Source organism: Ascaphus truei, chromosome 5 (assembly GCF_040206685.1).
Source record: "Ascaphus truei isolate aAscTru1 chromosome 5, aAscTru1.hap1, whole genome shotgun sequence".
NCBI lineage: Eukaryota > Metazoa > Chordata > Amphibia > Anura > Ascaphidae > Ascaphus > Ascaphus truei.
In genome coordinates this window covers 14,791,931-14,816,089 of record NC_134487.1, presented here as the reverse complement: position 1 = coordinate 14,816,089, position 24,159 = coordinate 14,791,931, and the positions used below count along the sequence as shown (strand labels likewise).

The following is a 24,159-nucleotide window of genomic DNA, read 5'->3' as shown; positions in this document are numbered from 1 at the left end:
TGTACCCCATCCTGAGGCATACTCCGCCCCACAATGAGCTTTAACTTTTGTTTCAACATTGCACATTATTCCCTTTAGACTGGAAACTCTCAGGAGCAGGGCCCTCATTCCCTTCTGTATTCACTAGCGTTTGTTTGTCCTTATTTGCATGTTCTACTGTTTATGTCATTGATGTCACTCTGTGCCCACACTTTACCACGCTGTGGAATAGGGCACCAAAAACATAGATTGTAAGCTTCACGGGGCAGGGAATGTGTCTGCAAAAGGTCTCTGCAAAGCGCTACGTAAACTAGCAGCGCTATATATAAACAAACAAACAAAACAACAATTTACAAATAATAATAATAAATATATATACTGGAGTTCTTATAATACATAATATATGATGATTATAATAATAATTATTATTATATCACATAATATATTACATCACATACTACATTATTATAATATCACACAATATATTATATTCTTATATCAAATAATATATTAGATTATTATATCACATAATATATGATTATTATTATTATATCACAATATATTATATTATTATATCACATACTATATTATATCACAAAATATATTATTATTATATCACATATTATATTATTATAATTATTATAATTATAATTATTATTATCATATCACATAATATATTACAGTATTATAATATCACTATATGTATATATTATTAGAATATCACATAATATCACAAAATATATTATTATTATTATTATTATTATTATTATTATATCACATATAGTATTATAATTATTATCATATCACATAATATATTACAGTACTATAATATCACTATATATATATTATTAGAATATCACATAATATCACTATATATATATTATTAGAATATCACATAATATCACTATATATATATTATTAGAATATCACATAATATCACAAAATATATTATTATTATTATATCACATATAGTATTATAATTATTATCATATTACATAATATATTACAGTACTATAATATCACTATATATATTATTAGAATATCACATAATATCACTATACAGTATATATTACTATAATATCACTATACTGTATGTATTATTATATCATTATATGACATAATATATTACTATAATATCACTATATACATTATTATATCATTATATGACATAATATATGACTATAATATCACTATATGTATATGCATAACATGATTGTTATGATTTGCTGCACTAGTACAGATGGCACATTGCAGAGGTGCTGGCCGTTAGGAGGAGCCCTCACGCACTGAATGAATGAGCGTGAGCTGCTGATGCTGCCCAAGGGCCGGGCTTCCAGGCGGGAACCGGCCAGCACCAGAGCCCAGCGTCCCCCGTCACCTAGCAACCGCCACGAACTGTCACCAGCTGGCGGAAGCCACGCCCCTCCCTGCTAGTAACGCGAGCTGCCATTGGTTGCTGACTAAGCACACTGCCAATCGGAGAGCCGGTTGTTTGCAGATCGTAGAGGCGAGGTGCTAGAGAAGAGGGGTGACAGGGGTGCTGCGCTGCTGCTGGGCGGTGCGGGTTAAGGGGGCGATGTCGGCGAGGAGGAACATCGGGGATCCCGAGGTGAGGGAGAGCCAGTATAGATATATATATAGATATATTGTATCTTCTATTCATTTTTGATATATACACATTTATTCGAAATACTGTGTATCCTTTCTATGCATACATAACATACAAAGAAAACATACATATTTAAAATAAGTGTATATATTTATCTTGATAGAGGACATAACTGTGTGATATATTTATTTTTTTACAGTTATCTCCTTTGATTTAGATGTGCAAATCAGGAGGTCTGTATTAAGAATGTGGTCTGTGCTGGCACATTTAAATATATGTTTGTTGCATTTTTTTCATGTCTGAAACTAGTATTTTACGCCACCTTTTAAGGTGACGGAAAAATCCAATGCCGGAAAACGGTAACACAAGCTGTACAGTACTTTTGTTACTGCACTGACCTCCGCCAACATGCAAATGTAACTGCCCACTGGCTCAATAAATCCCTCATTGCAGACCGACACTGACCTGCCCGAAAATGGAGCAAGTAAGATTAATTGTAGAAATGACAGCGGGCACTCCCTTATCCATTGCAAATTATGTTTATTCAGAAAATTCATACATGCAGCATTAGGTGCACCCACGGTTGCCACCGTCTATTGACTGCTAACCCAGAGACTTTTTGCAATTACATTTATTTATTTTGTTTATTTATTTCTCTTACCGGCGGCATCTCCCCCGGCGAGGTCCAGTCAGCATGGCTCTGCGACATAATCAAATGGCCCGCTTTGCCATGACAATGTGATGTCGCGACGCCATGTGGTGTCAAGTTCTCATAACACTGAGGCGTCACGTGATGCCGCGTGATATAGTGCACCGTTGTTGTGAAAACGCAGTGCAATATGACGGTGCGGAGCCATGTTGATGGGATTTGCAGAGGGAGATGCCGATGTCGCTGCCCGGAGATTTTTCGGGTAAGCCCATAGATATACGTGGCCGAAACCCGAAGTCTCCGGGGTCAAATCCGGAGTGGTGGCAACCCTGGGTGTACCTAAGGTAAACAGACATTTTTGTTTTGTTATGTTCTATTTTGCTAGCGTGTGTGCGCAACATTCCCAATATTTTCAACTAATAATAATACAAAGACTGGCGTGTGTGTGTGTGTGTATATATATATATATATATATATATATATGTATATATATATATGTATATGTGATGGCCTTTATGCCTAGCATTAAAACCTAGGTATTGTATAAGACTAATCCAGCATCTTCTTTTAATTAGCTGTGATCATTTTATGAAAGACTCCCAGCTGCAAATGCAAAACCAAACTGGGGGTAAATTCTAAGTACTCCGAAGTGGCAGTTTGGGCTGTTTTAGGGCGAAACCCCTAATTCACATCAAGGGAGAGTTTCGGCTGAAACCAGCCCGAACAGCTGCTTGGGATAATATACAATTTATCCCATGGTCAGAAGCATAATCGTTCTTACTGTGCTATACTAAAAAAGACACATGAATAAAAGGTTGCAAAATAGATCTATAAACGTTACTCGTTAACGTGATCTTTTATTATAGTTTTTATTTATTTTGTTTGTTTATTATGAAAGGAAGCTCCACTTATTACGAGTGGCCTTGAGGTACCTTTTATGGTTTAACACTGTAGTAAATCTGGATCATAGTGTCTCCTTTGGTTGATTTTAGTGGGTTTATTTATGGACATTCCCCATTCATTGGATCCATAGGAACTGTTTCTATGGGGCTAGGGTATCACATTCACGTGCGAGGCTGGCCTGAGCCACTAAAATCTTCCCCATTTTGAATGCAGCTTCAAGAGTGAGTGGGTCACAGATTATTGGTTTAAAGGAGCAAGCCAAGCGGGTTGTAATTCTCTCTAATTTTTTAATACAGGATTGAAGCAGGGGGTCTCCAAAGCTGAACCCCGTTAATTTCCGCTCCGGGGACACCCTGTTTCCCGAGGCACTTGCCCCCAAAAGAGGCGCTGGTATTTCCTACAGTTTAAGGCCCCGGTCAAAAGGGGCAATTGGAGGCCGCACCGGATGACCTCACGGCATTCTATTGGCCGGCAAGGCCCGGGAGCTTAGAAAAGCAGCCATATCGTGAACCTTGTAGTGGCTACCGGCATACCCTACGGAGGTAATTCCCTCCGGAAGCAGAGGGTCACTGGAGCTGAAATGAACAGGGTTCAGCTCTGGAGACCTCTTGCTTCAATCCTGTATTTAAAAAAAAAAAAAGAAAAGGATAGTCGCATTCATTTGTCTGCATTTGGAAGGCAATAGTAGTTGCTGAATGACCGTTTCAAACATTCTCAACATCAGTGACTTCAGTGTATTTTCACTTACATATTTCAATAAGTGCGATATCATTGAATTCCACTCTGATCTCTGCGAGAATAGGAGTCTGACGTTTGGTGTTTCTCTCACATCTGTGACAAGGGGTCTGCCATGTTTCCTTTTATCGGTCAGGGTTTGTGTCTTGCAGATCTTTGGAAGCGGTAAGATGTATACTGTGTGCCTCCGGCATATGTTTAACTAGAATTTTGATGGCAATTTCAAATTATCATAGAACAAATAACTTTTCTGTATTTAGATTGGATTATGTAGAGTGTTTTATTGTTCAGAGGAGAAGCCTACTTCGCAACTGGAAACAAACTTGCAGTCATTGCAGAATATCGCTTTATATTTCCACGTCCTACAACATTCCTTCTCTTTCTTCTAAAAGAATGGGCAGCAGCAGCAGCGTATTTTCTTACACATGCGATCATTTGCAGTTTGTGATGCTTGTTAAGGGGATGACATTTTTTCATAGATGAAAGTATAGTGTATGTATGTCTTTATTTATATAGCGCCATCAATGTACATTGCGCTTCACAGCAGTAATATACATGACAATCATATAAATAATATAAATAACACGTAATGGGAAGAGGTGCTTCAGACATAAAAGTAACATTTAGGAAAAGGAGTCCCTGGTCCGAAGAGCTTACAATCTAATGTGTTGGTAGGAAGAACGTTCTGAGACAGTAGGAGGGTGGTCTGGTAAGTGCGTCTGCAGGGGGCCAAGGTTTATGTATCTCTTAGGTTTCTTCAATTGTACTGTGGCTATCTGAAGAAACCCAATGTTGGTCTTTTAAAAGGTATCGCAGCCTGCAATGAGACTTTATTCCTGTAATACGGCTACTAGGATGTTGATATGTTTTATGTATGATACATTTATGAAGGGTATGCTTTCACATTTTTGTAAAGGATACAACAAGAACGTTGAAAGTGTGACTCCGATGATAAAGGGACATTTTTACTAATACAGTAGGTGCTACTCCATCAGACCCATTTCTACACCATGGGACCTTACATCTCAGGCACGTGAATGGGTCACCTGAAGTCTTCAAAGGCTGCAATATGGAGTAGTTATAGTAGCAAAAAACATCCATTTTGTAAAAACAAACAAACAAAAACGCTCTTAACGTTCTCTTGTGTTTTTGTGGTTTATCAGTTTGTCTCCTTGTATCTTCAATACCAAAACATCAAATTGTACAATCTTTGAACGGATTTATTGGGCCATTATTTGTTCAGCCAAAACAGTTCCCTAATTTGCAATGCAGACAATAATATATATAAAAGGAGAGTCTCCAATCCCTACACTGGTGGAAAGTTTTACTACATAATGACTATTGCTGTTTGAATTATATACTCTTATGTTATTGACCTGTTGGCAGTGAAAGGACCAAGACTTTTTGACCATTAGTGTCACAAACCACTAGTCCTTGTGCAGCCTGCATTCGGATGTGTAACGGAGCCAGTCCGTTTAATTTATTTGGGGCACTTTGGACTTCACAAGTCCAAACAATTTGTCTATAGCCAATTATAAAACAGAATTGGGATGTTAGCCAGTTAGCAAGCCCCATTCTAATACTGTACCACCTCCTGCCAAGTGCCTGCATGTCACACTGTAGATATGACCTTTTAGGGGTACAGAAGCGTACTTCCTTTTTTTTTTCTTTAAATATATGCATTTGATTCCTAAACCATTTGTTTAATTCAACAATATTATTATTTTGAACACGATTTATATTAAGTCCAAAACCTGTAATACCATGAATTCTTAGAAATCAGAAGGCGCTCTCATGACCGGAGAGACACACACTGTAGGCCATATGTATTCACTTGAAAGATTTGTGTGTTACAGAGCTGTAAAAAAGGGGGGGGGGAGGCGGGGAGGGGTGCTTTGGTTTAGCACTGCTAAGTAAATATGGTCCTATACATTTTCAAAAATAAAGTTTTTATGCAGATTTGCATGTGGATTTCCAATTGAGTATAAATTAAAAAGGTCGCAACCGTTTTGGTGTTACAGTAAATATGGTTAATATTTTTATTCACACAAATATCCAGTAAGTTATATTTACTGCTACATTTCTTTCTACTTGTTTGTTTAATTAACAAAATAAAAATAAAACTTTTTTTTTCAGATTTTAAAGAAGAAAATTCACCAGAACCCAAAATACCAGCATATCAAAACAAGACTTAATACTGGTTAGTAAAGAGAGTACCGACTAGTGCTCATAAACCTATTTCTTGCGCTGTGTTCCAGGCCCTTTTATATTGCAGATGTATATCTGCTTACTATGTTAGTTACGGTAATGCTGCAGTGTCACTTACAGACATTTTATTGGAAATATGATTAAGTGGATATATTGTGTAGACCAGGGGGGCTTAACTCCAGTCCTCATCCCTTCTCTTCCCCCCCCCCCCAAACAGGTCAGATTTTCAGGCTATCCCTGCTTCAGCACAGGTGGCTCAATCAGAGGCTCAGTCGAAGATTGAGCCACCTGTGCTGAATCTGGGACTGATTGAGCCACCTGTGCTTAAGCTGGGATATCCTGTAAACCTGACCTGTTGGGGGGGGGGGGCGTGGGGGGCTCGAGGAGTGGAGTTGAGTACCCCCTGTTGTAGCATATAATCCACTATCTTTAGCAAATGTCTTGAAATGCATGATCTGTTCTCTTCCTTTAAAACCACTTCAGGTTGATGGCTAAATAAATACCTTTTATGCACAAATCTGTAGTGTCCAACTTTGTTGCATATCATTTTCATCCTCCATAACCTAACCGTGCTACTGTTGGCTATGGGTAACCCCTGCTTCCCAAGTTACTTACTGGGGTAGATACCAGCATTACTGCCTTATTTTATAAAGATTTAAATGGCTGTCCAATAGAAAGCCACAACCAATGCTGTGGCTTCCTGTTGACCCAACATCTGGCAGCCATTTTATTTCCCCTGGAAGGATATTTAAACCTGAGAACTTCAAAGGTAATGGTTCAGCTCCAGAGGACCCCCTAGAATACTGTAACAACAAAAATCGGGGGTAAAAAAAGAGGAGTGGGGACTGCTGCTTTAAGCCCTTAGCTGTGGGAGAGACTCCAGCAGTTATAATTGCCAGTCTGCCATGCGTTGCTGACCTCTGGCAGCAAAGATACTTTTTATGCACAACTCCTTTTTCCACTATAGTATGTTGAATACAAAACCAATACCATGAAATATAGAATATATGTTGCTTTTGTTGATGCTGGTTGGGACAAATCTGAGACGAGGAAATATCTGTTTCCCATTCTGAAAGGTCCCCTGAAACACATTGAATTCGCTCCTCAAATATATGTTATGGGCTAGCTTCAGAAATGACTATTCAGACCGGGTGAAAGACACTTTTTAAGTAGTTGAAATGTTCTGCTGTACTGGCCGTAATGTTGGCTGAATCTGCTGTCCCGTTGTGTGAAAGTTTATGTTACCGTTGCTGGTCTCTGTTTCGCCAAATAGTATATCTGACTGCAGGACAAAAGTGCAGCGAGCTCGACCTTGATCTCAGATTGTCTTACAGGCCTGTGCTTTCTGTCAGCATCGTTGAGAAATAACAATCCATTTCAGTTCTGACACCTTGGCTCAGAAATATAGCACCTGTTCTCTTCTCAAATGTCACCTTGAAGTGTACTTGGCTCACTCATTCCAAGGTGTTTGTATCCTTGGAGGGGCACTTCAATACGGCGAGTTTAAACACAAAATCTAAACAACTTCGCAGTGTAACTGGCTTCATACAAACTATTCAGTCACCCTTAAAGGAGTAGACCCGCCTAGTCTCCGCTGCTGAACCCTGTTCATTTCACCTCCGGGGACACTACTTCCCCAGATGCATACATGCGAAGGTGACCCTGGCACTGACTCCTCAAGGGTGACCAGTATGGAGGTTTTAAAGCTCCAGCGGCGAATAGGAAACTGCAACGTCATCAGTCACAGGGAGCTTTAAACCTCAATAAGATTCTGGCAGCACCTTCTGAGGTATCTCGGGGGGCAGGGGGTCCCGGAGCAGAAATTAACACTGTTCATCTCTGGACACCTAGGTGACATGTATTTTGATATTTTTGCATGTAATGCACCTTTTTAATGTAAGTGTCTTATTTCTATGTTGTGTGAAAAATGAAAATGTATCTCTTGTAAAGAGTGTACGAGGGCTAGTGGTCCACAAAACCCCTCAAAACTCGTAACGGGCAGATCACTCCTGCTTCCCAGTGGCTTCCCAGTGGCGTTTCTGCTAAAGTTTGCTCTGTAAAATGCCTTTTCAAAGCCGCCATTTTGAATGTGTTGCCATAGATGGCAGTGTTGGGATAATGGTTCTCTACATTATTCATAAAATAGGACTTATTTGTTGATTTAAGGACGAGTTTGAAAGATGTGTATTATATTATTTGAAAAACAGTTCCCACGTTCTGGTAAATTAGAAGTGTCCTTCCCTGCGCTTCAGACAAACTGTTAATTCAAATGATACAGTATGCAGAGAGGGGGGAAATATTGATAATAATGACTTTTTATACCTGTGTTCCAGGTGAAAGAAAAAGTGCTGCTCTGTAGACTCTCAAACATAGAAAACAAGAGAGAATACAAAAGAGAGAAAAACGCAGTGTAATACGTTTCAAAAGTTTTATATATTGACCACACATAAAAAATACGCTTCCAAGGCATGAATACTTTTTCGCTTCTCCCCCTCCTCGGTACTGGTGCAAGCAGCTCCGGCAGCCTGCGGTCACGTCTCCCAGCTGGGACAGCCGATGGTGGAATACCGGAGTCGTAACCGCAGAGCGCCGGAGCTGCAGGCGGAAGTGCTTGCGCCAGCAACGAGGAGTGAGATCAACACGAATGTACAGCTGGGAAGTGCGTTTTTATATGTGGCCAATATAAAACTTTTGTAACGTATTACACTGCGTTTCTTTTCTCTCTTGTATTCTCTCGTTTTCTATGTTTGTGAGGCTAACGGCACTTTTTCTTTCACCTGGAATACTTAAAGCTTTGTTGCCCACATTTGAGGCCAATTTGAGAACAAGCTTCTCCTGAAGATACCACTTATATATCACACGTATATTGTTTTTTTTTATAGATATTTACCATATGGAATATAGATTGATATAAAACTTTGATTGTTACTTAGAAATGTATGTTTGATATCTGATTGCCACACACGGTTCGCATATTTATTGTATTAATGTAATATAGAGCACTGATACACACGTTTATTCACATTTGTGCTATGGTATTTAGTAATAGTGACTTTTGAGTAGCGCTATGTTATTACATTCTTTTTATACGGGGCTGTTTTAGTATAACCTTCCCCCAACAAGTTTACAATCCAATATTTTACATGTCATTACCCAGAATCCCTGGCTGTTTGCTAAGCTTTAATGGGGAAAGTCTGGGTTGCAGACCTGTCTGAGACATGTGAATGCACAAGTGGTATTTTTGTTTTCTGTAAATTAGCTTAAAAGAGATCTACAGTACCAAGGCCGAACAGAGGAGAGAACTGTCGCAGTGTCTCACAGAAGTCATTGCTTTGAATCATTCTTATTTCCTTAATCCTATATGCAGTGTAACACCATGATATTTTATTCCATGCCTAGTATCATAAAAGCAGGGCCCAGTGTGCTCAATATGGCAGGCATATGGAAAATGGAGACATAAAACCTATACTGGTTTTCAGTAGGCTGGCAATACTAAATGTGTGCAGAGTAGTTCAGGACCTGAAGAATAGCGGAGTCTCACGTGGCACCAGTACAGAGATTAAACTGCTATTTTTGGGGCAGATTACAATTGAGCCTGTAGTGAAATAGGACAACTAATTGCATATTACATTAACTTTCTAAGCACATGATAAATATGTCACTGCTGTCCAAGTGCAGTGACATCAGACATGACATCTCCGTATGTAACAATCAGCTGCCTGTACAAGGGACCTTGCAGTTATTTTGCTCAGTATTGCTATCTCTTTTTGTTGCAGGTAACAGCATGACTAAGTATTTGGAAAAAATAGAAGAGATTAAGAGAAGTAAGTGAACTATAGGCCTAATGCAGAGTATGGTGATGCCTGATCAGAGTGTGGGTTCATTCTTTGGGACTTTCTCATAATTCTATTCCTTGTTTTTCCTTAATGCTAAAAAAAACAAATCTCCCTTTCCTCACCCCACTTGTCCGGTGATCATCGTTTTAATGAAGTGAAATGGAGAAGGCATTTTCCCCCCTTTGTTGAACATGGCAGATATCATGTCTCTTGCACTAGATATTAATTAGCATGCGACCATAGTTCAAACATAGAGATAGGTATTTATAGGATAAATATTTAATTAACTGATGAAATGCTTGAGGGCTTTGTTTCTATTCTTTGTCTTCCCACATCATGATTAAGTTGTGAAGTACATCTCTGTGTTTATTGTACATTGTTAGCCCAGATATTAATACAGATGTACATCATTGTGCAATTCCCAGTATTGTAGGATTGTGTGTTTGTTCCTTTTCTACCTGAATTCTGAATATACTATCTGAGATGCATGTAAGACTTTGTCAGTGCTGGGTCTTCATTCTGCGTTTGGATTAGTTCTTGGTTGTGTGCATTTTCAGTGTTTTGGCTTTTATATAAGAAGGCGTGTGCAATGTGCTTTGTGGTCTTTGTTCTTAGGATGCTCATGTACAACTAGTGTCAAGAATACATATTACCATGATTAATATGGCCGCCGGCTTGACTCCGAAAATAATGCCACTGAGTTTGAAGCAGGGGGAGCCTGGTTCAAATCCTAGTGTCCATTGCTTTATCTCCCCGGGGACCAAAAATTAGATTGTAAACTCTATGGGGCAGGGACTCATTGTGCCTGCAAAATTTTAGGTCAAGTGCTGCACTGTCCATGCTATACAAGAAAAAACAATAATTATTCATTATAATTCTTATAGAGTACTGTACTTTAATTTGGCTTGTTAAAATCATGCCTCGGTCCTCTCTCTACATGGTGTGGTATTTTACAGATGTATTTCTCCTATGCCCCAATGTTTATCAGAAGTTAAGGGAATAGTGTTCTTTTCTCTCTCTCTCTCTGTCTCCATCTCCAGAAGTGTGTTTGTTTGTAATAGTTTTTTTTTTTTTTTTTTAATATCCTTATTTGAAGTAAACTAATTGTGTAAAAAAAAAAAAAAAAAAGTCTTTGCCCATTTCATCTTTCATTCAAAGTCTAAAATGTAATTTTCCCCCTCTCTATAAGTGTCTTTCTTGTAACTGTCTTAGCACGGCTTCCGTCTCGTACGAGATTTTGCTCTCTCTTAGCAGTGCAGAGATTGAGAAAATGCCACCCGGTGCTTTTAAAGGCATGTTGTGCTGTTATGTGGAGTCACGAGGGGAGGTAGGGGGTACTTGTGGATGGTTCTATATTATAGCCCTGATGAAGGTCCTGTAAGAACCAAAATGTTGGTGATGCCTTAGATGTATAAATAACATCCATTGCATAGAATGCCTGGCTCCTCGCTTTCTTTGTATGTATGTCTTAAATTTATATAGCGCCATTAATGTACATAGTGCTTCAATCATTTAAATAACACATTATGGGAATAAGTGCTTCAGACATTAAAGTCACATTTCGGAAGAGGAGTCCGTGCTCCGAAGAGCTTACAATCTAATTGGTACTTAGGAACAAAGTACAGAGACAGTAGGAGGGCGTTCTTGTAAGTGCATCTGCAGGGGGCCAAGCTTTATGTATCGTGTATAGTATTAGCCGCAGAGCTACTTATATACTTCTTTAAGCAAGTGGGTCTTAAAGGTGGATAGAGAGGGTGCTAGTCTGGTATTGAGGGGAAGGGAATTCCAGAGGTGAGGGGCAGTCGGTGAGAAAGTTTTAAGGCGGGAGAGGGCTTTAGATACAAAGGGGGTAGAGAGAAGACATCCTTGAGCAAGAGGTCGGGATGGTGCATAGCGAGAAATTAGGGCTGAGATGTAACGAGGGGCAGAAAAGTGTAAAGCTTTAAAAGTGAGGAGGAGAATTGAGTACGAGATGCGGGATGTGGGATTTCATAAGAAGCCAGGAGAGGGATTTCAGCAGGGGAGATGCTGAGAGATTTAGGAAAGAGTAGAATGGTTCTGGCAGCAGCGTTTAGGATAGTTTGTAGGCGGAGGAAAAAGCAACAGGTTTTAGATACGTTTTGAATGTGAGATGAGTAGTGTGACCCCCAGGCAGCGTGCGTGGGATACTGGCTTGCTTTATGATGTCATGACATTGGGAGTATCAGGAAGGCTGTAATAGATTGAAATTCACTAGTGATTTCTATGGCTCGAACATTTTCTGGAGTAGCAGAATAGTCAATTTCTACTTCAGAAAGAAAGTGGACAGGTTTGTGTTCCACAGAAGATGCAGGCACTGCAAATGTTAGCAGTGAATCTCTGTGTAATCCCCCGCTCCCTGATCCAGCCAATGCCGCATGTTATCTCGCATACACAACATGTCTGCATCCTTATTCATTGGAAAAAATGATTGTCATTTTACACTTAATTTTGTGTAGGCTCCATAGTTTACATTGCAACCTTAAGCCTCTTGTCATTGACCAGCATCATATCTGATTTGCAAATAAAGGTGGCCTATTAATTCATGGTATTGAGGGATAATCCTGATCAACGCAGCAGCAGACTTTTGTGAAGCATTACAATTCTCTTGGCATTTGGTTGGCTCCGTTCATATTGCCAACTTCTTTTTCATTCTCCCTGTTGTACCAGAGTCACAAGTAATGCCGTGTTTCTGCACTGGCGTTAATTCCCCCAGTGCTCATCAGATTTCCTTTTTTTATTTTAATACTCTTGTTCAGAAGGACACAAGGGAATCTTTTGTCCCTCCCCATTTGTAATAAATACAGTCTTTTCTGGACCAGTGGAAAAAGGGCACTTTGTACCTGTTGGGAAGGAGGCCATCTATCCATGTGAAATCAAGCACTTGGTACAGTAATTCTGTCTGTAATGTGAACAGAGAGCATGTGATGTCTGGAAGAATACCATTCTGATAAGGGGCAACAATGGGTCTGTCTGAGTATCCTCCGGTATAGCATGACGAGAGAATCGGGGACGAGACTAGGGCCATTTCTAACACTAGCACAGCCCTGGCAAGGTCTCTTGGATGAAACTGTTAGAACATTCTCCAGTTTATTAACAATCAAAACTTACTCCGTTTAATAAAGAATGTTCCAAATCTCTGATGAGTCGCCCTGTCAGACAGAACCAGGTAAGTGTAATATACCTTGGTGTCTATCGGAGGTATGTATGCTTTATAGGGCTGCAAATAATTAGTTTTCCGTTTGGTCTGTGGAGGTATCTATGTTGGTCACTATTGTTTAATTATAGACCATTGTGTTTTAAATGATTGATTCATCTGTGTCACAAAGTGTCGTCTCTAGTCTAGGTCATTTATGTTGTGTAAATTTCAGGAGCAGGTTTAGATGGGTGCAGGTTGTTTTGGCTCAGGTGTGGCCAACTCTAGTCATCAAGGGCCAACCAACAGGTCAGGTTTTAAGGATATCCTTGCTTCAGCACAGCAGGTGGCTGTTTTTAGCTTCTCACTTTGGGGGGTGGGGGAAGATTTGCTAACGCCATGTACTAAGAGCGTACATGTATTCTGTACACATTGTGAACACTCCATCAATGTATCTGAATGATGCCTCTTCACTGATTTAGTATCAAGTTATCTTTAAATTATTTAAGATGAAGTCTCGGAGATCTATTCAGTGAGGTCACATATTGATAGCAATTGTAAACTCCCATTACTACAATAGGAGACATCTTTACAGAACTGTTTTATATTCATATTGTATTATATTTGTGTTCATTAATTTATATTTATGATCAATGTAATTCTGAAAAACTCATTTTAAATAGCGGTAACTAAAATGTCATAGTGTAACTAGTTCTTTATTTTGGTATTGAATTTAACTACTAGGAGCATGATTGGGTACGTCCGCATTTGGATCGTATTAAGATAATATCCTCCTGGGAGGAAAAGTCAGGAACTCCCATTTGAATGCACTTTGTTTTAATGAGTTATTTCTTTTTGGGGGGTTAAGTATCAAATCAAACGTGGAGCAAACCCACTGAATGTATCAAAGGGAAACTATCCCATATAAAGCAATATAGTTTATTTCTGTGGTACAGTGTTTTGCCATAGAATTGCTCCACTTCTGCCATAATACATAGGAGCAGTTGTCTTGAGTTTGTGGTTATTTGCTGCAACAACAATCACACAATGTCTTATTACAACTATTGTCCTTGGAGGTAGTTGGCAGAGTTCATGTTTATTATTAAATAATTGTTCTTCTTCAGATTATAGGTACAAAAAAGATGAACTCTTCAAGAGGATTAAAGTTACTACCTTTGCCCAACTGGTACGTAGCCTCATTTTGCCTTTCACAGCCGGGCCCCCTGAAGATGCTCATGCACAGAGTACTCCCTGATGCCAAATGTGTTTCACTGTGGTATGAAGTTTCTTCAAACTAGTCTCTCCTTCTTTCAAGCGGCAATCTCCTTCCATTTCCCACTTGTTACCAATGGAGGGACAAGAGGTGCATTGTAGAACAAGGCAGTGAACGGGTTAATATATTTGACTAATAATCGAACATGTCAAATGACCCTCTTGATGTATTCCTTACCCTGCCCAGTCTGTGATACTTGAGGAGCTGGGTCAGCCATGGTGAACCCGACCTGCCCAGTCTGTGATACTTGAGGAGCTGGGTCAGCCATGGTGAACCCGAGTGAGACATTTTATGCCTTATTATTTTCCAAGCGTTCCTCACCTTGGAAGAGAGAACCAAAGACCCAACATGTTGGTAATAGTCACGTCCGTCTTTTACACACAGGTCATTCAGGTGGCTTCTGTGTCAGACGAGAGTGAAGCAACAGAAATGACCAGTGAAGAGCTCCAGCGCCTGCAAGGTAATGAATATTTTAATGTTGAAGTATTGAATGTCTGCTACCTGATTCCCCGGACGGTAATGCTGCCAGAAGTTTATACGGGTTTGAAATTCTGCTCCATTGTTGGCCCATTGTGCTGTTCCAAGCTGCTTATAACTGTACTTTACTTCTGTTTAAAGCCGCAATGCCTCACACTACTCTCCAAAATGTTTCCTTCCTTTTTACCTGCTGTGATGTCTTCATGGTTGTGTATTTAGAAATGCCACCCTCTTTCTAATTCTGTAGGTTTCTGGAAGTATCGTTTATTTAATGAACATATTGCCTCCCAATGAAATGTAAAATGGCGTCTTCTAATCGCACGCATTAGAACAGGTTGCCATGGTAACTGCGGATGCCAGTGGAATAGATCAGAAAAACATGTACAATCAGCTTATGTTTTTTTGGGGGGGGTGCGGGGTATTGTTGCTTTAACAAACAGTGTTGTGCAGCAGAGGAATGGCACATGCGGATTGCTGCATTAACCGCTCTGGGGAAAATCACGCCGATCACAAAGGGATTGTAGTGTCCACCCATAAAGTGAGCCATCGTCAATCAACAAAACTTGTGATAACCCCTTCATTTCTAGGGACATCGCTTTATTTGTTTTAACATTTGTGTTTATTCTTTATGAGGTCGGTAATTACATTTTCACATGTTTGTGTGCTGTATTCGTTAAAGCCGCAATGTGCAAATAATAGTACTGTCATTTTTACACCTCATGAAAACCAGGGAATCATCCGGTGCTGAACCTCACTACTTTCAACGCGAGGGACCCCCAGGTTCCCTAGTTACATTAATTTTCCAGAGCCCATGCTCTGTCGTGTAAAATCCAATATGGCCGCTGGTGTTGGTCAATGGATAGCCGTAACAAACGGTGTTGGACCTTCCTATTGTCCCGTGGATCCTGCGAAATTTGGAGGCCATATTGTTTCTCCGGGAGGGAGGACCAGCGAGTACACCAGCAATTATCTCGGAAATCGGGAGGGTCTCCAGTACTGAAAATAGCATAGGAAGTTCCATACCCTCCAACTGGACTTATTTAGCAGGAACACTACATGTTTTGGGTCCTGTAAGACCAGCTGCACCTATTAAACATAAAAATGAGTGTGGTAAACTGCAGGATAAGGAACTTCCACAGCAACGTCTGAGAAATACCTCCGTCCCGCACGGGTAGAGGAACTACAGGGGCACCTATTTTATTGTGCAAAATGTCGGAGGGTCTGGTCTTCAGTGCCGGAGTTCTTCCTGGTTACAATTATTCCAAAAGTCAATAAAAACTCTGTGGCAGGATTGCAAGTCTTTCAAGTAGCAAAGATTTTAAGAATTTGCCGTAAGAAACATAATGGTGTGTGTAATAGACATTTTTGATATACAATGTGTTGATGTAGAAGATTACAGGGGCACCACAATAACTCTCAATCATACACCGTGACATTGTCTTGATGACTTCTCTTTACATGTGTAATTAATAGTCTGTGATAAATAACAGAGGGCATGTAGAACCAATGCACTGATGGCCGGTGATGGTTAAGAGCAATTTGATTTCCTGTCTCTTAACATCTTTGGGGGAGGCGTGGAGGGCCAAACTCTTATTTGGCAATATTGTTCAGTAACATGTCGCCTTCACTTTCCCCATCAGACAGCAATTCAGTCATATCGGAGATGGATGTGGAGCTTCTCTCAGACCGAACGAATGGGAAAGGAAGTCCTGATGGGGTCCCCGTAGGTCCAATACAGTTCATGGACAACATAGGATCTGGAGAATCGTTGTTGAACTCCGCACGCTCCACTCTGCAGAGGTTAGCGGCAGCATTGATACAGCATCTCTGTGGTCCCCCTTTCCAAGCCGCAGAAGCTCTTAGCCCAGGAGTGGCCAACTCCAGTCCTCAAGGGCCACCAACAGGCCAGGCATTTTGGGATATTCCTGCTTCAGCACAGGTTGCTCAGTCATTCTGAGCCACCTGTGCTGAAGCAGGGATATCCTTACAACCTGACCTGTTGGCCCTTGCGGGCTGGAGTTGGCCACTCCTGCCTTAGCCCATGCACTGTAATGGACTTGGACACCTGTGGCGCTGGGATCCATTCACTAATGTCGCCTGTGCAATTAACACTACATTATTATTTTTGGGCTTGGGTTTTTTATTTTATTTTTTGCAAAGTCACGGGATGCTCCTGCAGGGGACCACGGTTTTCCTGCATAATCAGAATGTAACCCAGCTCTGATTACTCATTGAATATGTAGAGACTTGGTGATGTTGGGTGCTCACAGCAAGACACGGTGAACCTATTTTTAGCTTTCTTCTCTTCATGGGGCCGGATGTTTTACTGGGACATGGTTTCGATATATTTCTTATGTGACCTCCAAAAATGATTGACCTTTTATTGCTGGGGCACAGGGTTTTCTTTTGTTATGGGAAAGGCAGAAGGGTCCCTTTTACCGACCTGTCTGCTATTCCTGCTTTCTCCCTGCAGCGTAATAAGTGGTGTCGGGGAACTGGACCTGGGGGGCCAGCCTAAGAAGAAAACTACAGATGAGATTCTGCTGAGTCCGAGGGCTTTGGACAAGCCTTATTCCGACTGCCCGTTCCTTCTACTCGACGTACGGGACAGAGATTGCTACGATCAATGCCACATAATCGGAGGTCGGTGCCTTTACCAAAAGTCTATTTAGACCCCTTTTGCTGAGGGAGCAGTGTGCAGTGTGCACATGGAACAGGAGGGAGTGCCAAGAAAGGGGAGGAGAGACGGCAAAGTCAGGAGCAGGAGACAGCGAGACAGCGATAAGTAGGAGAGGAGGAAATGTTGTGTGCACAGAGAGGAGCAGACATAGTAAGGCAGGGAGGAGCAGGGCATGGTGGGGAAGAGGGGACAAGGCAGCAAGGTATTGCAGGGAGGGGGTGAGAGCAGAGGGCAATGTTTAATTAATAACCTTTAAAATCTGCTAGATCTGCATATATTACGCCTGGTGGCAGCTAGTTTATATTAATTCCTAATTGACCAGAGTTATCAAATTATTGTTAATACAAGAAAAAGTGTCCTGCTTGCAAACTGTCCCCTGGGTAGTAAGCAGAAATTTCAGCTTTGTGATAAGCATCATAATAGAGCCTTTTTTTTTTGTTTGTTTGACCATTTTATAGCTTTATTAAACAGGTATCCTTTAGTGTCAATTTTTGAACCCCCCGTATATGTATGCAGCTTGTTATTTAAGTTTCTGATGCCGATCTCATAAGTAAATAAGTTAATGCCCCCTCGGACCCGGCGAGATGAATTGAGACAAACCGACACTAATTGGGTTGTCGGGGTATAACGACAAAAATCTATCTCATTATACTATTACTCCGAGCTCCTCCTCCTGCTCTACTTCCTTATATTGCTACATGGTTCATGTGGAGCAAAGTGACTGCAAAGCACCCCGATACATTCACACAACGGTCCACATACCGATAATTGCTCTATCTGCTTTATTTTATTATTCTGTGACGCTTGGAACAGTTGTGCGCGTTTTTAGTAGTGAGGGATATTTATATGAAGCACGGACTTTAGCAAACTGCATTTTCTAGGGAATAGGAGATCTATATTATCAATCTTTTTATCTTTCACTTTTTTTTTAATAATGTTTTTACAATTTGATCATGGTAATTAATTAGGAATGAATCAAATGGACTAAATATCAGGAAGAAAAATGTTAAGTATTTGTATCAGTATTTCATAATAAATATAAGATCGCAAACACTTTATACAACTTACAAGTGACTTCACATTTCTCTGAGCTATTTTGCCGGTTGTTGGTATGTAACCTACTTTGTAATATGCCATTTCTGCATAGATCTAGGACCAAATGTATTAAACAGTGTTCCTCCATAGGACACCTTGCAGCACCCGAAGATGCCTTATGGGCCCATACAAGTGAATGCAGTGTCTAATTGTCCTGAAAGGTTGTGTAATTGACTGCAATAGTTTATTTTAAGTACACGTTGCAGTGTCTTGGTAGAGCTAGTCACATTTCTGTAGAATATATCAAACTGGACTTGCAATCTCTGTATCTCAGCCAGTGCTTGCTCCCATGCTGGTCACGCTTATTTTTCCATACCTCCGGCCTTTATGTCCTGTTGTGTATTGCCACATTACTGTCCTCCACTTCCCCGTGCTGCGGTCTGTACTCTTGCAGTGCGTTTCCATGTTGGCGCGCAATTTTATAAGTCGCCAGTGAAGGGGTGTTATTTATTAAAATTCTCGGCTGCAAAACTGGACACCAGATTTACAATGGGAAAAACATTCCCTTTGAAACTAAAGGGTTCTGCCAGTGTGATACATTGAGTGCAGTGTTCTTGCCTACGTTTTGCAGCCTGGAGACTTTGATAAATGACCATTTAAAGGAGCAGTTCCCAGGAATCCCACTTTTTTAACATGTATAGGCAGCAGGGTCTACAGAGCCGGAACAGGTCAGGCGTACTGCGTGTGATACCCATGTAACTTTGGGCTTCTTTTTTGTCTCTGCAGCTCACAGTTACCCCACGGCAATGCTTTCTCGGTCGATGAACCCGTACACACATGGAATCCTGGAGTATGTATCCTTCATATTGAACTGTCGTGCCAAGTACTAGAAGCTGTATTTAGCCCAGAAAAGAGCAGGTTGTGATACCTTTTACTGGACAATTGTTAAAGGATATATTTAGGAAAGAGAAGACACACAACATTGGGGTAATTCTTCAGATGGTTTTACTATATAGTAGAAGCGAGCTATACCCAGGGGTAAACCCACATGAGCTTACAAAGGAATTGTAAAACGATATATTCTGCCTCTTACAGGAGCGCAGCATACATTTGATAACGTTGGATAGGATAGAGTAACACATCTATGACGCATGCTATCTGATAGGAGAATAGAATTTGTATCTCCTAATAGAAATAGTAACGTGTGCAAAAAAATGTGTGTGTTAATACTGATTGGCTATAAGACCTGTGACCTGTGCAAAATTAAAGTTAAGTCCCGGAACAAGAAAATGAACAAAAACGGCAGAATGGAATTTCTAAAAGGGACAGTCACCCAAATCCTTTCATCATGAGGGTTCTTCAATAATCTAAGCTTCACAGGGCTCTTCTTCGTGTGTAAACAAGCAAATTATCATATTAGCCTGGGCGTGTCTTCTGGTAGAATTACCTGAGCCAAATCCTAACAGTTGTTTGGAGCAGATCTTTATTATAATTTAGTTTGAATTTGCGTTTAATTTAAGCTATGTTAGTGAATCGTCTTCTGTTGTCCGTACTTTCAGTACAATTAGAAGATGAATCTTAAAAGTTGTGCGTCTGAAGTGGGGATTTAAAGAAATTTGGTATTTGATTTGTATTTTTAAATATTTGTTTTACAGTGCATTTTTAAATCATCTCCGTTGCACAGACACTTGTAACACTGTTGTATAAATCACTTAAGTAACCATGTATTACTGGTAAAGCCATTTTAGTTGTGAAGGTTGAATCCATAAAGAAATGTGTAATTTACGGAGTCCTAAAGCAGACTGATCCTTAACCTGCGGAATTAAGAAAAACGCTCATGGCAAAATCCTTATCCTGTATGATGAAGATGAGAGGATAGCCAGTCAGGCAGCCACTACCATGTGTGAGCGAGGATTTGAGAATCTGTTCATGTTATCTGGAGGTAAGTCCTTGTACCATTAAGGACTGTTTGCTTATTTTTCTTAGCATTTTCTTTAGGATAGGAATTGTAGAAACGCTTTGAATGTGTGTTTTCTTTAATATATGCGTCAATACAATCCACACAATGATACTTAATTGGCTAAATAGCAGATCGGTCGGCGAAGATTTGGCTCAGGGGTTCACTAAATGGCTGTCAGTGCGGCAGTAGAGGACAAAAGATGCAATGTTCTGTGGGGAAAATCATGTGACCAGGCAGTCACTGGATACAATTGGTGCACTGCTAGAGAGAGGGCCGGGCTCAAAAAGGGTGTGCCAGAGCCTGTTTCAGAAGAGGAAGGGGATGTGACTTTGTAAATTGTTGCTATAGAAACAAAAAATGCTTGTTACATTATAATACATTAAAAATGTCATTCACAGTGGTTTAAAACAAGAAAAATACTACAAGTATTTTCTCATGGCACAGAACTGATTTATTTAAATTAAAAAAAACACGTGTAGGATATTGCTTCGTCTGCAGCTTTAAAACATGGGTATTTGAAGCGCTGGAAAGGTAGTGAATTATTACCTAGAATATACAGTATATTTGTCTTTTTATTGTCTCCTGGGTTAAGGAAGTTCGACTGAGAGGTGTTCATTGTCCCATTCTACACCTGGAAGAAGTTTGTTTGAAACACATTGTCGGCTGCTCCAGTCCTTACACAAACTGCTTTGGCCACATTTACTAAGCAGTGCAATCCCTTACTGTATTAGCCAGTGCCACGTCTGTTGGGGGGCTTATCCCACGAATATAACACCCTTACCACGAAGAAGCACTTCCTCACATTTCCCCTTAACCGGTCGCCCTCCCCTTTCAGAGCATGGAGCTCTTCTTCTAGCACTTCTCTTTCTTCTCCTGTACTTTGATGCCTTTATATACAAGTTTCTGTCATGTCCCCCCTCTCCCTTCTATCCTCTAAGCTGCACATATGAAGGTCCTGTAGTCTCTCCTGGTAAGTCTTATTGCACCATAAGGTATATTATGGCTTGGTAAGCATGTATGCACATTCTGCATACACTATCAATGCCTATGTAGCAGGAGTGAGCAACGCCAGTTCTCAAGGGCCACCAACAGGTCCGGTTTTCAGGATATCCCTGCTTCTGCACAGGTCTTTGACTGAGCCACCTGTACGGAAGCAGGGATATCCTTGAACTGGAGTTTCCCACCCCTGCTATATGAAAATGTTGCTGTATTGGTTTTAGCACGTCAAGCATGTACTTACACTGCATTATAATAATGTGGTTGGTCTGTACAGGTCTGAAAGTCATTGCCCAGAAGTTCCCAGGAGGCCTGACAACGGGAACATTTCCAATCACCTGCCTGCCGCAGCCAGCACCGACCAAGTCCGCTCGGAAACGGGTAACTGCAAGAGAACCCGCCTTGCCTGCGGAGAACAAGTGGAGATATTCTACCCTAGACCTTCAGGTGATAGAACAGCAACTGGAAAAATTGCTGGTGCCGACCAACACTGCCAGTAAGTTTTCCATCTACTATATTTGTGTGCATGTACAGTATGTGTGTTTATTTGTGTGCATGTACAGTATGTGTGTTTGTGTGCATGTACAGTATGTGTGTTTGTTTGTGTGCATGTGCAGTATGTGTGTTTGTGTGCATGTGCAGTATGTGTGTTTGTGTGCATGTGCAGTATGTGTGTTTGTGTGCATGTACAGTATGTGTGTTTGTGTGCATGTACAGTATGTGTGTTTGTTTGTGTGCATGTACAGTATGTTACAGTATGTGTTTGTTTGTGTGCATGTACAGTATGTGTGTTTGTGTGCATGAACAGTGTGTGTTTGTTTGTGTGCATGTATACAGTATGTGTGTTTGTTTGTGTGCATGTATACTATGTGTATTTGTTTGTGTGCATGTATACTATGTGTGTTTGTTTGTGTGCATGTATACTATGTGTGTTTGTTTGTGTGCATGTATACAGTGTGTGTTTGTTTGTGTGCATGTACAGTATGTGTGTTTGTTTGTGTGCATGTACAGTATGTGTGTTTATTTGATAGAAATGTTAGGATTGGATATCTTTATTAATTTGACCAACTTGTTCTATTTTTAATTCCTTCCAAAACAAAATTGGTAAGATCACACCCATCTATAACTGTCTATAACCCATCTTACTGTCAATGTGTAAAACAAAAAAGTGTTTATAATTTATTGACAAGTCTTCAGCTGTTATATGTAACATCATCAAATAAAGTTGCTGAGGATTGAGAAGTGTTCCGAAAGTCGTTTTCAAAGGACTCTCTAAATGTGTATTATTTTTTTAAACATTTTAAGGCTACACCTTACAGTAGCACTGCATTTCCTCCTTCCCCCCCGAAAACCAATTCACAGGCTTGTGAATCCATTCAGAATGGATCCCCACTAGTGTTTCCTGGGATGAGAAAGAATAGCAAACTGGCTATGAACTTACAATCAGTAAAGTGTGTGTGTGTGTGTGTGTGTGTGTGTGTTGAGATCTTTGTAAGCTCTGTACGCTATAATGTAATCATTGAAGAATGTAGGTTCCCTAACAGGTATCAGACCCTTGAATGAATGGACGGTTGTACAGAGACACACACAAGTGCATGTTTATGGCTTACAAACAGCATGTATAGCCTGACTTTAGATTTCCTACCAGATTAACCGGATCGGCTGTTGCTTGTTTTTCTCTTGCCTCCTTAGCCCGCCTCAGCCGACTATCCACTGGGAGATTGGAATCGAAAATGTCAAATTGCAGAAACAGCCACAACCCGTCCTCCGCCGGCGTCCGCTCTCTCCGCAGCACCAGTCCACAGGCCAAGCCCTGGAAATAAAAGGAGTGTTTTATCTCTAAAATAAACAATGTTCCCCATTCTCAAAACACCCCTCCACTTTGTCCAGTCGAGCGGTTTTATTTTTCATGCTCCCAGCAGTATTTGCTAAACAATAACTCTGTTTCACAGGAAAAGCGAAGTCTCCGTAATGATTAGGATGTTGTTTACAGGATATTTATAATCAGTGTGTAGAAGGCATACAAATGTTTATTTCAGTTCTTCACTTTTTTTATTGGTTGCCCTTTTCTTCTTGCAGAAAGCAAGCATCGGATATCCCTGCTTCAGCACAGTTTGCTGAGTCAATGAGTTTGCCACCCCTGGGATATACATGATAGGCAGCAGTAACCGCAATTTGACCTTTTTTTTAGATTGTATTTCTAGTGGGCTTTCGAGAGCCGAGTGGACTTCTTGTGTTATCGATCACGCCAAGCCATCAGAATGACCGTTATAGACATTCCAGCCACAAGTCGCTGTCGGTAAAACCCACGCGGTAGCGAGAGCGTTCCATATGTTCTGTGTGGGAATTGTCATTCACACCCTTACTGTTCTGTGAATGGTATCTTTGTTATCTTTTAGTGGTTTGCCAATGGAGGCAAATGTAAATCCTCCAGCTGTCAGAAGGGACAGCCATGTGTTGTTAGCATTGCAGTGCCTGATCTAGACAAACCCAGGCCAAAGATCATACAAGTCCATTAGTTGCATGGCATAGGAAGTAGTATGTCATTGTTTCCACGAGCCCTGCCTGCCAGCTAAACAGAAGCACAGATTATAATTCTACCCAAATGAAAGCATTAAGTGCCATATTTACTACGCAATGTTACGCCATAAGACTCAAGCATTGC

At 40.5% G+C, this 24,159-nt stretch overlaps 1 protein-coding gene across 1 annotated transcript; it reads left to right on the top strand.

Moving 5' to 3' along the window:
- The first annotated feature begins 1,459 nt into the window (after window positions 1-1,459).
- On the top strand, window positions 1,460-23,368 carry CEP41 (centrosomal protein 41). The gene is made up of 11 exons (XM_075599363.1): window positions 1,460-1,588; window positions 6,012-6,075; window positions 9,860-9,907; window positions 14,198-14,259; window positions 14,731-14,806; window positions 16,464-16,623; window positions 17,297-17,466; window positions 19,325-19,392; window positions 20,366-20,480; window positions 21,772-21,990; window positions 23,187-23,368. The coding sequence occupies exons 1-11, from the start codon at window positions 1,556-1,558 to the stop codon at window positions 23,315-23,317; spliced, it is 1,146 nt and encodes a 381-aa protein (XP_075455478.1). The 5' UTR covers window positions 1,460-1,555; the 3' UTR covers window positions 23,318-23,368.
- Window positions 23,369-24,159: the final 791 nt, after the last annotated feature.

Excerpts from the sequence above, each read along its gene's own strand:
- CEP41 (XM_075599363.1), top strand. The coding sequence starts at position 1,556 with ATGTCGGCGAGGAGGAACATCGGGGATCCCGAG. Across the intron at positions 9,908-14,197 it reads AATAGAAGAGATTAAGAGAA|ATTATAGGTACAAAAAAGAT; the intron begins GTAAGTGAACTA and ends GTTCTTCTTCAG. Across the intron at positions 21,991-23,186 it reads GGTGCCGACCAACACTGCCA|CCCGCCTCAGCCGACTATCC; the intron begins GTAAGTTTTCCA and ends TTGCCTCCTTAG.